We start from the raw sequence: 13,895 nt of genomic DNA, 5'->3' as shown, positions 1-13,895 counted from the left end.
GAGCTCAATTGCTGAGCTGTGAGCTCTGTTGTTCATTCAGGGCTGTTAGGCTGCTATGTTTGATTCTGCTGCAACAGAGCTCATTAAAAAACCCCTTTTTTTCTCTAATGCTCTGTCTTGGGGGGTTGGGGCTTTGTTTTTGGATGTCTGTTGAGGTGTCCTGCCCAGCTAGGAGGCAGTCTAATCACTATTTGACTGCCGAGGCTCCGCCCTGCTGTTGTGACGCTCGCCCTGTTGCTGCAGGGTCTTGCTCTTCTGCTGCGTTCTTCACCACGGGCTACGCCCTGCAGCGGAGTCTCTCTGTTGTAGCGGGTTGCCTGGGCAATGGCAGGCGTCAGCAGTGGGCGTGTATCTCAGTAGGGGCGGGTTGCCTCGGCAACTGCAGGCTGCGTCAGCAGTGGGCGTGTGTCTCAGTCAGGGCTGGTTGCCTCGGTAATGGTGGACGCCCCTCCACCACGGAGCGCCTCCGGGACCGTCTCCACGGCGAGCGTTTGGAATCGCCGTTTTGTCTGTCCCACTGCGCTATCCCGCACGCTGTGTCCCTGCAATGCCTTGGGCTGGCCCACTGCCCAAGTCCCTTTCAGTCTCGAGTTCAGCCCTCTCAAGTCTCAGGTTTCCGTTTCAACAGGGCACCCGGACACGTGCGCCCTGTGGGGATCGCTGGGTAGGGCCGGCCACCGCCACCCCGGCTGCCGGCTTTTCCAGGCAGAGCCTCTGCCTCGTGTCCCGCGTCTCCTTTATACTTGGGAATTTCCCCGTTCTATGGGCATCAAAGATCAGTCTGAAAATGCAGCTTTGACTCACCTCTCCGCGGATTAACCGAGAGCTTAAATCCTGGGTTGTTGTCACAGCACCATCTTGAGTTCCTCCTGAAAAGCATCTTTATTTCTGCCTTCATTTCATTTTTTATCCAGTAGTCATTCACGAGTAGGTTGTTCAGTTTCCATGCAGTTGTGCACTTCTGAGTGAATTTCTTAATCCTGAGTTCTAATTTGATTGCACTGTGGTCTGAGAGACTGGTTGTTAGGATTTCCATTCTTTTGTATTTGCCAAGGAGTGATTTACTTCCGGTTATGTGGTCAATTTTAGAGTAAGGGTGATGTGGTGTTGTGATTTGGGGTGGAGAGTTCTTTAGATGTCTATTAGGTCTGTTTGGTCCAGTTCTGAGTTCAAATCCTGGATATCCTTGTTAATTTTCTGTCTCATTGATCTGTCCAGTATTGACTGTGGAGTGTTAAAGTCTTCCACTATTATTGTGTGGGAGTCTAAGTCTCTTTGTAGGTTGTTAAGAGCTTGCTTTTTGTATCTGGGTACTCCTGTATTTGGTGCATATATACTTAGGATAGTTAGCTCTTCTTGTTGCATTGGTCCCTTTGCCATTATGTAATGCCCTTGTTTGTGTCTTTTGATCTTTGTTGGTTTAACGTCTGTTTTATCAGAGACTAGGATTGCAACCCCTGCTTGTTTTTGCTCTCCATTTGCTTGGTAAAATTTCTCCATTTCTGTATTTTGAGTCTATGTGTGTCTTTGTATATGAGATGGGTCTCCTGAGTACAGCACACTGATGGGCCTTGACTTTTTATCCAATTTGCCTGTCTGTGTCTTTTGATTGGGGCATTTAGCCTGTTTACATTTAAGGTTATTATTGTTATGTGTGGATTTGATCCTGTCATTTTGATGCTAGCTGGTTTTTTTTTTTTTTTTTTGCCTGTTAGTTGATGCAGTTTCTTTATTGTATCAATGGTCTTTACCATTTGGTATGTTTTGCAGTGGCTGATACTGGTTGTTCCTTTCCATGTTTAGTGTTTCTTTCAGGAGCTTTTGTAAGGCAGGCCTGGTGATGAAGTCTCTCAGCAGTTGCTTGTCCATAAAGAATTTTATTTCTCCTTCACTTATGAAGCTTAGTTTGGCTGGATATGAAATTCTGGGTTGAAAGTTCTCTTCTTTAAGGATGTTGAATAGTGGCCCCCACTCTATTCTGCCTTAGGGTTTTTGCCAAGAGATCTGCTGTGAGTCTAATGGGCTTCCCTTTTTTGGTAGCCCGACCTTTCTCTCTGCCTGCCCTTAGCAATTTTTCCTTCATTTTAACCCTGGTGAATCTGACAATTATGTGCCTTGGGGTTGCTCTTCTTGAGGAATATCTTTGTGGTGTTCTTTGTATTTCCTGTATTTGAATGTTGGCCTGCCTTGCTAGGTTGGGGAAGTTCTCTTGGATAATATCCTGTAGAGTGTTTTCTAGCTTAGATTCATTCTCTCCCTCACATTCAGGTACACCTATCAAATGTAGATTAGGTCTTTTCACATAATCCCATGTTTCTTGGAGGCTTTGTTCATTTCTTTTCACTCCTTTTTCTCTAATCTTGCCTTCTCATTTTATTTAATTGAGTTAATGTTCAGTCTGATATCCTTTCTTCTGTTTGATTGATTTGGCTATTGAAACTTGTGTATGCTTTGCGAAGTTCTTGTGCTATGTTTTTCAGCTCCATCAAGTCATTTATGTTCCTCTCTAAGCTGGTTATTCTAGTTAGCATTTTGTCTAACCTTTTTTCAAGATTCTCAGTTTCTTTGCATTGGGTTAGAACATGTTCCTTTAGTTCACAGAAGTTCGTTATTACCCATCTTCTGAAGCCTGCTTCTGTCAATTTGTGAAACTCATTCTCCATCTAGTTTTGTTCCCTTACTGGTTAGGAGTTGTGATCCCTTGGAGGAGGAGAGGCGTTCTGCTTTTTGGTGATTTCATCCTTTTTGCCCTTTCTTCCCATATTCGTGGATTTATCCACTTGTGGTCTTTGTTGTTGGTGACTTTTGGATGGGGGTCTCTGAGTGGATATCCTTTCTGTTGATGTTGAAGCTATTTCTTTCTGTTTTTTAGTTTTACTTAAAGCAGTCAGGTCCCTCTGCTGCAGGACTGCCAGAGGTCCACTCCAGACCGTGCTTGCCTGGGAATCACCCGCGGGGGCTACAGAACAGTAAAGATTGCTGCTTGTTCCCTCCTCTGGTAGCTTTGTTCCACCAGATGTCAGCCAGAGCGCTCCTGAATGAGGTGTCTGTTTGTATATATGGGGGTCAGGGAGTCACTTGAGGAAGCAGTCTGTCCACTATCAGAGCTCAAATGCTGTGCTGGGAGCTCCATTGCTCCCTTCAGAGCTGCTTGGCAGGGACATTTTAGTCTGCTGCAGCGGAACTCACCTCTTTGTCCAGGTGCTCTGTCCTGAGAAGGTGGAGCTTTATTTATAAGTCCTGGAGGGGCTGCTGCCTTTTTTCAGAGATTCCCTGCCCAGCAAGGAGGAAGTCTCCTCACAGTCTGCCTGCAGAGACATTGCTGGGTTGCTGCGGGCTCCTCCCAGCTGCTGTGTACATTTCCTTGTAATTTTGTTTACATAGGTAAGGTTAGGACTGCCTTGGTAATAGTGGACTGTCTCAGTAATGGCAGATGCCCTTCCCCCAGCCTAGCTGGGCTGTCAGGGGTTGAGTTCAAACTGCTGTGCTGGCTGGGAAACTCCCTAGCCTGTGAGTTTCGGTTTGCTGCTCTTTGTGGGGTTGGGACCTGCCAAGCCAGATCACTTAGTTCCCTGCCTTCAGCCCCCTTTTTTCCTTCAGGGGAATGGGTGGCTGTGTCTGGCAGGTGTTCCAGGCACTGGCTAAAACAGCTGTCCAGACCCCAGACTTGTGCTGGAAACCCGCAGTGCCTGCTGAAACGGCCACCTGACATCTGTGCTGGAAACCTAAGGCTCCCGTTCATATAGCCGCCCAGATTTGTGCTGGAAACCCATCATGGCGTTTGTCGGCCTGGTGGGAATCTCATGATCTGTGAGCTGTAAAGATTGTAGGAGAGGCGCAGTATCTGAACCAAGTGCCGGAGTGGCTGGAAAAATTCTCGATGGCCTCGGTTGTGTGTGTATGTGGGGTCCTCTGGCCCATTGTACTTCCCAGGTGAGGCAGCACCCCACCCTGCCTGGGTTTGTCCTCCTTGGGCTACACCCACTCTCCAAACCAGTCCCATTGAGATGAACCTGGTACCTTGGTTGGAAATGCGAAGATCACTGAACTTCTGCCTCACTCTCAGTTCACTGTGCTCTGGAGCTTTTCCTGTAAGGACATTTTTTGTAGTTTTGAACATATTGCTGGAACTTCATGACTATGTACTTTCAGTAACAGCTTCAGAGACTCTATATTTTTTCCTCAGGATTTTTTTTTTCATATTTTTAAGCATTTAAAAAAATAATATGTGAGATCAGATATCTTTTCACAGGATGCATCTTTGCTTTCATTTTTTTAGACCTGCATTAGTTATTTATTCCTGTGTAATAGGTTATCCTAAAATTTGAGGGCTTAAACCAATATTTAGTATTATTTAGTATTGACCCTTTCTTTGGGTCAGGAATCAGGCATGGCTTACTAGGCTCCTGTCCCTCAAGGTTTCTCACAAGCTTGCAGTGACAATATCACTTGGGGGTGTGGTTTCAAGGTACAGCTGGGAAGGGTCAACTTCTTTTTGTTGTTTTTCTTTTGTTTTGAGACAAGGTTTAACCCTGTTGCCCAGGCTAGAGTGGCATGGCTATTTTGGCCAGTCTGGTCTTGAACTCCTGTCCTCAAGTGATCCACCTGCCTCGGCCTCCCAAAGTGCTGGGATTACAGGCATAAACCATCGTGCTTGGTCAAGGATCTACGTCTAAGTTTGCTCTTGGTGGAATTTTGGTAAGCTGGTTCTTGGTAGGATTCAGCTCTTTGTGGACTGCGGGCCTCAGTTCTTCACTAGCTGTTGTCTGGAGACCTCCCTCAGTTATTCGTCACGTGGCCCTTCCATATGTCAGCTCACCACATGACAGCTGGTTCCATGAGAGGGAGCAAGATTGAAGCCAGAGTCCTTTGATAACCTAATCTTAGAATTGACATTTCATTGCTTTTGCTAAATGTTCATTAAAAGTGAGTCAGTAGGTCCAGCCCATGTTCAAAGGGAGAGGATTTCATAAGGGCATGAGTATCAGGAGGTGGGGTTTATTGGGTCCATCTTAGAGGCAGCCTGCCAAATGTTCTGAAAGTTAATACTTGATTCATGTTTGCTAGGTACTTTAATCCCAAAAATTACTCTTTACACCTCCCTTTCTCCTCTGCACCTGCCATGTGAGGAGAGAGATATGTAAGAGAGTACATATACTCTTTTATATGAAGGGTCTCCTTATTTTCCTATACCTGTAACCAATTTCCAGTGATACCCTAAGATTCAGAAGTGGATATATCTTCTCAGGTTTATCAAAAATTGAGCATAGCACTCAATGAATATTGAAAGAATGAATACATTTGTAAATGATGAATTTGCAGTTACTTTAAATAGTTCTGCCTAGAAACTTTTACAAAGGAAAGTTTTATCAAAGGGCATTTATGGGAAAGTAATTTTCAGGCAGAAGTAATAACAAGTGCACTCTCAAGAAGTTATGAAACAGCCTGGTATGTTCTGGAGTGGTGAGAAGTTCAGTAGGAATGGGGTGAAGAATCTTTTATGGAGGAACATGGGAAATAATGGTGGAGAAGCAGGTTGGGGCTAGATTGTTTTCTGTGCTAAAGACTTGGACCTAACTGTGAACTGGTGGAGCGCTTTAAGCAGGGGAGAAGGACTTTACTATATTAGTATTTTATGAAGACAAGCTCTGTAGCTTTGCTGAAAAAAGGACTAGCAGGCAGAACCTAAAGACCATCCTGATTATGAATGCTTATGTGGACTGAATTAAGCAATTGACAATAGTTTTCGAAAAAGATTGTAGAGCCACTTGGCCTTTTCCTGGAATAGATATGTTGGAGACTGCCAGCTGTCCCCTAATGTATTCTTTCTCTTTTGCTGTGTGAAAGGATCCTTTTTTTCATAGAGTAGTATTATGTTTGCCACTCTCCCTTAGTAACACAGTGAATAAATTTGGGTCAGTGGGATGTGAGCAAAAGGATCTGCAACTTCCCAGGTCATGCTTTTAAAAAAGGGACATGTACCTTCAGATTTTTCTTTTCCTACTCTGTACTGGCTTGAGTGTAGACCTGGTGTTAGGCTGTCTTGGACTAGATAGGAGGTATAGCCTGAGAATAGTAGACAAAATGGAAGGATCCTGGATCCCTAAGCGCTTTGTAGAGCAGAACCTTCAGCTCCTAGTTTAACAGGAAAGAACCAAACTTAATCTGGGTTATGCCATTATTTTGGTTTCTTATTACAAAAAGCCAAATCTGATTGCTAAATCATTATTGGTGAGGTAAGATACTGGATTGTGTAGGAATAAAAAAAAAAACTGAGATGTCTAATTTGGAGGATTGAATGAATTGTGATCTGATTAATTGGCATAAGGCTTCAGTGGGAAAGTTATATGTTTTCCCTTTTGGATATACTAATTTTGAGATAGCTTCTATTATTTTCTGTATTCCTAATTTGTACAGGCCATAAACCCAACTTTGATTTTGCAGGATTCATTGCCCACTTTGTTCCATGTGAAGCATCTACAATCAAACTCCTACCAATAACCTCTATCCCCTTAATTTTCTTAACTGTAACAAACTTCTGGCTGTGAGTCTATCACTATATGTATTCCCTGTGTCTTCTTTGAAGATGGAACATGTTATGTAAGAGCTGAGTTTATTAACTCCTTCTGTGCCTTTCTTCTGTCATTGCTGAGCACCTCTCAATATATTATTTCTGTCATTACTATGGCAACAGATTATTAGAATTACTTAATAAGTCTGTCTTGACTCCTAATTTTTCTTGTAGTGTTTTTGGCTAACTGTATTTGTTATATTACTGTTTTTGAAAATTTATTTGTAAAGATCTTTGTGACTGAAGGCACTCACATATCTGACCATATGTGTCATATGTTTTCATACATTTTAGCCTAAAGCACCAAAGGGAAAAAGTGCAGGACGGGAAAAAAAGGTCATCCATCCATATAGTAGAAAAGCAGCTCAAATTACGAGAGAGGCCCACAAACAAGAAAAAAAGGAAAAGTAAGTATCTTTCTATCATGTGTATTACTCGTTGGTAAAAAGTCCCTTTATACATTTATCTTTCAAACATCTATTCTTTCATAATATTCTCTCCCTTTCATAAATATTTGTTGAGTGTGTTCTGTATGCAGAGAGTAAAACTGAAAAGGACTCTGTTCTTTTAGAGCTTACCTAAAACAGATTAGTAATTTAAGTTGCAATTGGTTATAAGTGCAACGAAAAATGTAAAAAGGTTATGGGATGGGGAGTGAGGGAGATGTTCTGTTTTACATGAGATAGTCATGGAAGCCCTCTCTGATAAAGTTATATTTGAACAGAGAGTTGAAAAATGTGAGGCAGTGAATTATGCTGATACGTATAGGATATAGGTTAAAGTGCCCATGAGACATATAAGAGGAGATATGGAATGGATAGTTAGATTTGTTGAGTCTAGTGTTCAGAGGTTAGGTTAGGGGTGTTGACATCAATTTGGGAGCAATCGGCATTCATCTGGGATTCCAAGCAGTGAGACTGGATAAGATCAGTTCACCTATGGAGTAACCGCTGATGGGGAGGAGAAGAAAGCCAAGGACTGAGTCTGGTAGCCCTCTACCGTTTAGAGGTTGGGAAAAAGCATTCTACAAGTGAGACTGAGAAGAAGGAGAAAGAAGGCTGTTTCAAAGATTCCTTAAAACGAAGATCAAATAAAAGTCATCATTTTGACTATTTTAGAATACTTTTGCCATTTTAATGAATGCTACATACATTTGCATACTAGATGATGGAAACCAGTATATTTTTAAATGTTGATTTTTTTTTTTTTTTTTTTTGCTTAAGCCTTATTTAGTAAAGATTAGCTGTTTCACTGTACCTTGGCTAGAGGAAAATAATCAAGTGTTGTAATAGCAGAGTCAAGTTTTCTTTCTTTTCTGGGGATTGGCTCTTTTTTTTTTTAACATAAAGATTTACTATGATGATAGTTTTGCTTTAGAACAGTAATTTTCAAATTTCAGCTATTTGTGATCACTTTTATAATTTTTGTTTTTAACATGATTTATTACTATGATTTGTAGTTTCTGCTGTCATATATATCAGTATTTTGCAAACTTAGGTACACGACATACATCTGTAGAGCTTATTAAAACTGTTGTTCCAACTGCTAGAATTTTCTGTTCTGAAGATTGGGGTTTCTGGCCTAAGGGTTTCCATTTCCAACAAGTCTCCAGGTAATGCTGGTGCTGTTGCTGCTGGTTTAGGGACCGCACTATGGGAATTGCTTACCTATACTATTATTTATTTTCCTTAAATACCATTTTTTTTAAAAGGGGTATTTTATCTCTCTTAAAATCAAGTAGATACTCTTAAAATCAAGTACATACTATTACCTGCTGTAGAGTCTGAGATACAACGTTTTTATATGCTTGGTGAAAAGATCTGGCGATTAAGTACTTGGTTCACAATAATTGTGACAGCAAGCCTAGAATGTTTCTATGTTGTCAAGTATATTTAGCATGCTGTATATTGATTTACAGAATTAGCATTATAGAAAAATTATGGAAGAATAAAACAGAACAACCTGTGACTCTCATATATATATATGTTGTCCTACGAAAATTCTATTTATTGACCAAGACTTTTGTTTTAGTAATGCAGAGTAGAAAGGTATCACTTAATTTTTCTGCTTGGACAATATTTTAAATAGATTGGATTTTTTCCCTTTTAAAAATTTATTTTTGAAAAGTCATTATCTCAATAGGCATGGCCGTAGAACCAAATATACAAAAATATGTTAGGTAATAGTACCTAACATATTTTATGTTATGAAATCATAGGCTTAGGCCACCATAGATGTCAGTTTTTTTGAGTAGCAGCATTAGCGACCACGAATCATACTTAACACTAAATGGGAGTGTGGTCACAAAAGGCATGTTGAAATGTTGTTGATTCCCTGCGCCATTTCAAAAGATGATTGTGACAAGATACCCAGATGGTTGGGGCAACTTGAAGCAAGTTCATAGAAAAGGTACCAATAGGACTTAACTTGAACTTGGATACCTGTGGCTTCTTAGAAATTAACAGCAGTCACCAGATGTTTTAGTAACTGTTACTGCATAAGAAGTTATGCTACAATTTATCAGCTTAAAACAAGCACAGTTTCTGGATCAGGTAGGAATCCCAATGCCACTTAACTGGGTGTTTCTGACTCAGTGCTTTCACAAGCCTGCAGCTAAGCTGTTGTCTGGGACTGCATTCATCTTAGAGCTTGCTAGGGAGAAGTTCTGCTTCCAAGCTTCTTTACATGGCTGTTGGCAGACCTCAGGTCATGGCTGGCTGTTGACTGGAGGCATCAATCTTTACTGCATGAGCCTCTTCATAAGACTACTCAGAACATGACAGCTTGCTTTCTCCAGAGCAAAGGCTCTGAGACAGAGAGCAAGAGAGAATGGATAAGTCTTTGTAATCTAATTTTGTAATGACATCTGTCTCTACTGCACTATTGTATTTGTTAGAAGTGTGCCACTAAGTCCAGCCATACCCATGGAGGACAGGGACCTAAATATTAAGACGCAAGAATAATTGGGGACCTTCTTACATCTTGCCTCCTTTTGGTAGTATCTGCCTACCAAAGAAAATTGGTTTCCTAAGTAACAGTGGTAACCAGGCAGACTGGAGTATGTTGTCTTAATATGTTTCCATGGAATCCAGGATTCTTTGTACTGCTTCCTAGCTTTTCTTTTTCAGAAGAAGGACAGATAGGAGGAAGGTGGGGAAGGGTATCTATTAGGGAGGGCACTGTGCCTTTTGATGAGTGCTAGATGCAAAAGTTTAGGGATATTGTCAGTTTACTTTAAAATTCAGTAGGAGACTGGGCGCGGCGGCTCATACCTGTAATGTCAGCACTTTGGGAGGCTGAGGCGGGTTGATCACATCAGGTTAGAATTTCAAGACCAGCCTGGCCAACATGTTGAAATCCCGTCCTACTAAAAATGCAAAAATTAGCTGGGCATGGTGGTGGGCACCTGTAATCCCAGCTGCTTGGGAGGCTGAGGCAGGAGAATCGCTTGAACCCAGGAGGCGGAGTTTGCAGTGAGCTGAGATCATGTCACTGCATTCCAGCCTGGGCGACAGAGTGAGACTCTGTCTCAAAAAGAAAAAAAAATACTGTAGGAGTAGTTAACAATGCTAGAATAAAAGTTCAAACATATTCTTTATCTTCAACATTTGAAAAGCTCTGATTTAGACTATGTAACATAAACTAGGATGGTTTGAAGACTAGCACATTCTGAACAATGAACAATTTACAAGCAGCAAGTGGCTCTTTTATATGATGTGATTTTTGTTTTATGATTTCTCAGCATAGCAACATTTTGACATAGGTAGCAAATGAAAATGACTCCAAGTGGAAAATTAACAAAGGAAACTAAGCAGGATGGGTAAGAATCGCAGAAACCACTGCCTTTGAGAATTAATCTTATTGATACACTTCACTTAATTGATTCTCTTTAAAAATCATGCTTACACATTGTCTATCTTAAAAATTAATCTCTCTACCTTTCTTCATCCCACCAATACCACTGTAATTTCAGGTTCCCATTGAGTCCATTTGGAATTACTGTGGCTTGACTTCTAACTAGATTCTTCCCTCCAGCCTTATTTAAAAGAAACAAATTCCTCTCAGAGCCATTCTCCAACTTTTTATGAAGTGTTCTTTGTTTTTTAAAATCAACTTTGAGGTTTAATTAATATATAATAAAGTGAACACATTTTAAGTGTAGTTTTTGGGTTTTGACAATTGTATACATTGGTGTAGCAACCCTGATCAGTATGTAGTACAATTTCCTCTTCCTAGAAAATTCCCTGTGCACCTTCCCAATCAGTCCTCACCCTCTATCCCTCGTCTCAGGCAGCCACTAATTTGCTCTTTATTTTGATAGGGAGATTTATGTTTCTAATGCTTACTGTAAATGGAATCATACTGTATGTGGTCTTTTGTGCCAGCATCTTTCACATAGCATAATATTTGTGAGACTTATCCATGTCATTTTATGTATTTGTCGTTCTTTCCTTATATTGGGACTATTATTCCATCCTCAGGCAATGTGTTTATATCCATTCACTGGATATGCAACTTGCTTATCAATTCACTGTCTGTGTTCATTTGGATATAATTTTAGTTTTCGGCTATTATCGGGGATCTGCAAGCTAAGACATTAGCCACCTGTTATTATGAAAAGTTTTTATGGAAAACATCAATGCTGGTTTCTTTTGTGTTTTCTATGGCTGCATTCATGCTGCAGTGGCAGAGTTGAGTAATTGTGACAGGTTCATGGCCTTCAAAGTCTAAAATGTGACCATTTGACCATTTAAGAAAATATTTGTCAACCTCTGCTATTAGGAATAAAGTTGCCATAAGCACTCATGTACAGGTGTTTGTGTGGACATATGTTTTTATTTTTCTTTTAGTTCCTAGAACTATGATTGTTAGGTAGATGTTTGAGTTTATAAGAAATTCAGTTTATAAGACTTGCTGGGTCAACATACTTAATGTGTTTGCTTAAGTTTATAAGAAATTAGGTTTATAAGAACTGCTGGATTATATGTTTAAGTATATTTGAAATTACCTTTTTCAAAGTGATAGTACCATTTTATATTTTCACCGCCAGCGTATGATAGTCCTGTTTACTGTATATCCTCTTGAACATGTTATATTGTCAGAGATTTTTTTTTTCCCTCTTTAATTTTAGCCAACCTAGTAGGTATGTAATTTTTAATTTTTCATTTCTTGATGACTAATGATGTTGGGCATCTTTTTATGTTCTTTTTGGTCATTTGTGTTTTCTTCTTGGAGAAACTTTCCAAATCTTTTGCCTTTTTGGTACTGGGTTGTTTATCTGTTATTAAGTAGTAAGGACTGTTTGTATATTCTAGATACAAGTCCTTTGTGATTTGTGTTATGAATATTTTCTCCTATAACTGGTATGGTGGCTCATCTTTGTAATCCCGGTGCTTTCGGAGGCTGAGGTTGGAAGATTGCTTGAGGCCAGGAGTTTGAGACCACCCTGGGTAACATAGTGAGACTCTGTCTCTACAAAAATAAAAGTTAAAAAAAAAGTAGCCAGGCATAGTGGACAATAGTCCTAGTAGGCAGGATGATTGCTTGAGCCCAGGAGTTTGAGGCTGCAGTGGGCAATGATAGCACTACTGCACTCCTGCCTGAGCTACAGAGTAAGGCCCTGTCTCTAAAAATAATAATAACAAAAAGATTTCATTTTATTTATCCAGTTCTCTAGTTGTGTAAAATGGGAGGGTAATTCTGGTTTGCTTACTTCTTTGTGGATAAAAGCTACGTATACTTCCTGCTTTACACAAAGCCTTCTCCTATGGCTAAGATTTTTCTTTTCCCATAATTGTAGTCCCTATTTTTTTCTTTTTTAATCCTGAATAACTTCTCTGCATGTTCAGGTTTTAGCTTAAAGTTTACTTCTCTGGAAAACCTTCCAAAATCCTAAAACATATAGTAGGTGCTTTTTAAATATGCTTTTGTGGCTCTGTATGCTTCTGTGTTTTTATTAACCTTAGATTTTCATGTTTGTTAAGACAGGGACCGTGGATTTTTTTCTTCATTGCTGTATCCCTCGGGGCTGTCAGAAAATGAAGTCTGGCAAAAACTTGGTATCCAGAGGTCTCCTGAAAGAATGTGTTTAGAATATCAGTAAATAGGAGGCATGCATTACCTATACACTTTCTGAAAATAAATGAAATTTTTGTTTGTTATAATTCTTTTCAAATTCATGGAAAGTAATCATTCTGTTTTGTTCTTTTTGAAGTTTAAAAGATGATAGTAGTGCATTTTGATCTTGGTGGCAGCACTCAGTCCTCCAAAGGTTTGCATTACTCTTGTGCACAAGTATTCTGCATATTATAGAACCCATCTGAATGTTCAGAATTCAATCAAGCTTTTGGCGTTTTTAAACTGTTTTGTTCAATAGGCTTCCTTTAGACATTGAGGAGCTGAAAAAAAGTTTCTGATAAAATTTTATTCTAGTGATTTAAAAGAGAAGCATGGTATTTAGTGTTTCTGTTAACAAAATTATTTTCAAATTTGTACAAGAATGATCATTTGATTAGAGGTCTTTAGCCAGTTTTTCTTTTGGTTGTTATTGTCAGAGTTTTAAAACTTGCTTTGGAAATTTTCTAACACATATGTATATATACCTTTCCTTCAAAGACTGAAGAATGAAAAGGCCCTGCGTCTCAACCTTACTGGTAAGTGGGTTTACTTGTTTGAAATTCTGGCTAGAGTATAGGGAATTTCTGCCCTATACCTATTTTTTCTTTTTACTCTTTTCGTGAAATACTATTTTTATTAAAGAATTTGATCAGACTTGACCTAAACAAAGCAAATCAATCATTAAACTGTTGGAATAGTGTTAGTGATGTCTAGCTAAGTTTTCCAGAAAGTGTTAGTTTATATTTATCTATCTACCTACCAGTCAACACATATATACATATCCATCTATTGGTCTATCAGAAGTTTAACTCTACCTCCCTAACCATTAGAATTATGAAGGATTATGGCCTAGGTGGAAACAATGATTCATATTTATTTAATGGTGTGGACATACACATCGTCAGTTTGTATCTCAGTATCATGTCGCTTTTTTTGGTCAGTGTTATAGCTAATAATTTTTTATAGACAAGTCTGAGATTTAAATACTGTTAGGCTCTTTTAGTAAAATGAAAGATATTTGAACCCTCATCTATAATGCTTCCTCAGGAAATAGAATAGTATTTTTAAATGGGGTATCAGTATACTGGGCAAGGTGATTTTTTTTTATCTGTAATCTTGAGAACTGTAACTGAAAGTGACCCCAATGGTCAGGTTTTCTCATAAGGATGAATTTTGTTGGCTCTATCTCAATTACTCTACACAGTAC

The 13,895-nt window shown here is 39.6% G+C and overlaps 1 protein-coding gene across 2 annotated transcripts in view; it reads left to right on the top strand.

The window, feature by feature from the left end:
- Positions 1 to 13,895, top strand: part of TMA16 (translation machinery associated 16 homolog) — a 73,549-nt gene that overhangs the window by 53,292 nt on the left and 6,362 nt on the right. For both annotated transcript variants that reach the window (XM_035292746.3, XM_002745271.6), the window contains exons 2-3: positions 6,866 to 6,978; positions 13,187 to 13,224. In XM_035292746.3, the coding sequence (XP_035148637.1) occupies positions 6,866 to 6,978; positions 13,187 to 13,224 (151 nt within the window). The remainder of the gene's footprint in view (positions 1 to 6,865; positions 6,979 to 13,186; positions 13,225 to 13,895) is intronic.

This window comes from Callithrix jacchus, chromosome 3 (assembly GCF_049354715.1).
Source record: "Callithrix jacchus isolate 240 chromosome 3, calJac240_pri, whole genome shotgun sequence".
Lineage (NCBI taxonomy): Eukaryota > Metazoa > Chordata > Mammalia > Primates > Cebidae > Callithrix > Callithrix jacchus.
Note: the sequence above shows the minus strand (reverse complement) of the source record. Positions and strands in the feature narration are given on the sequence as shown.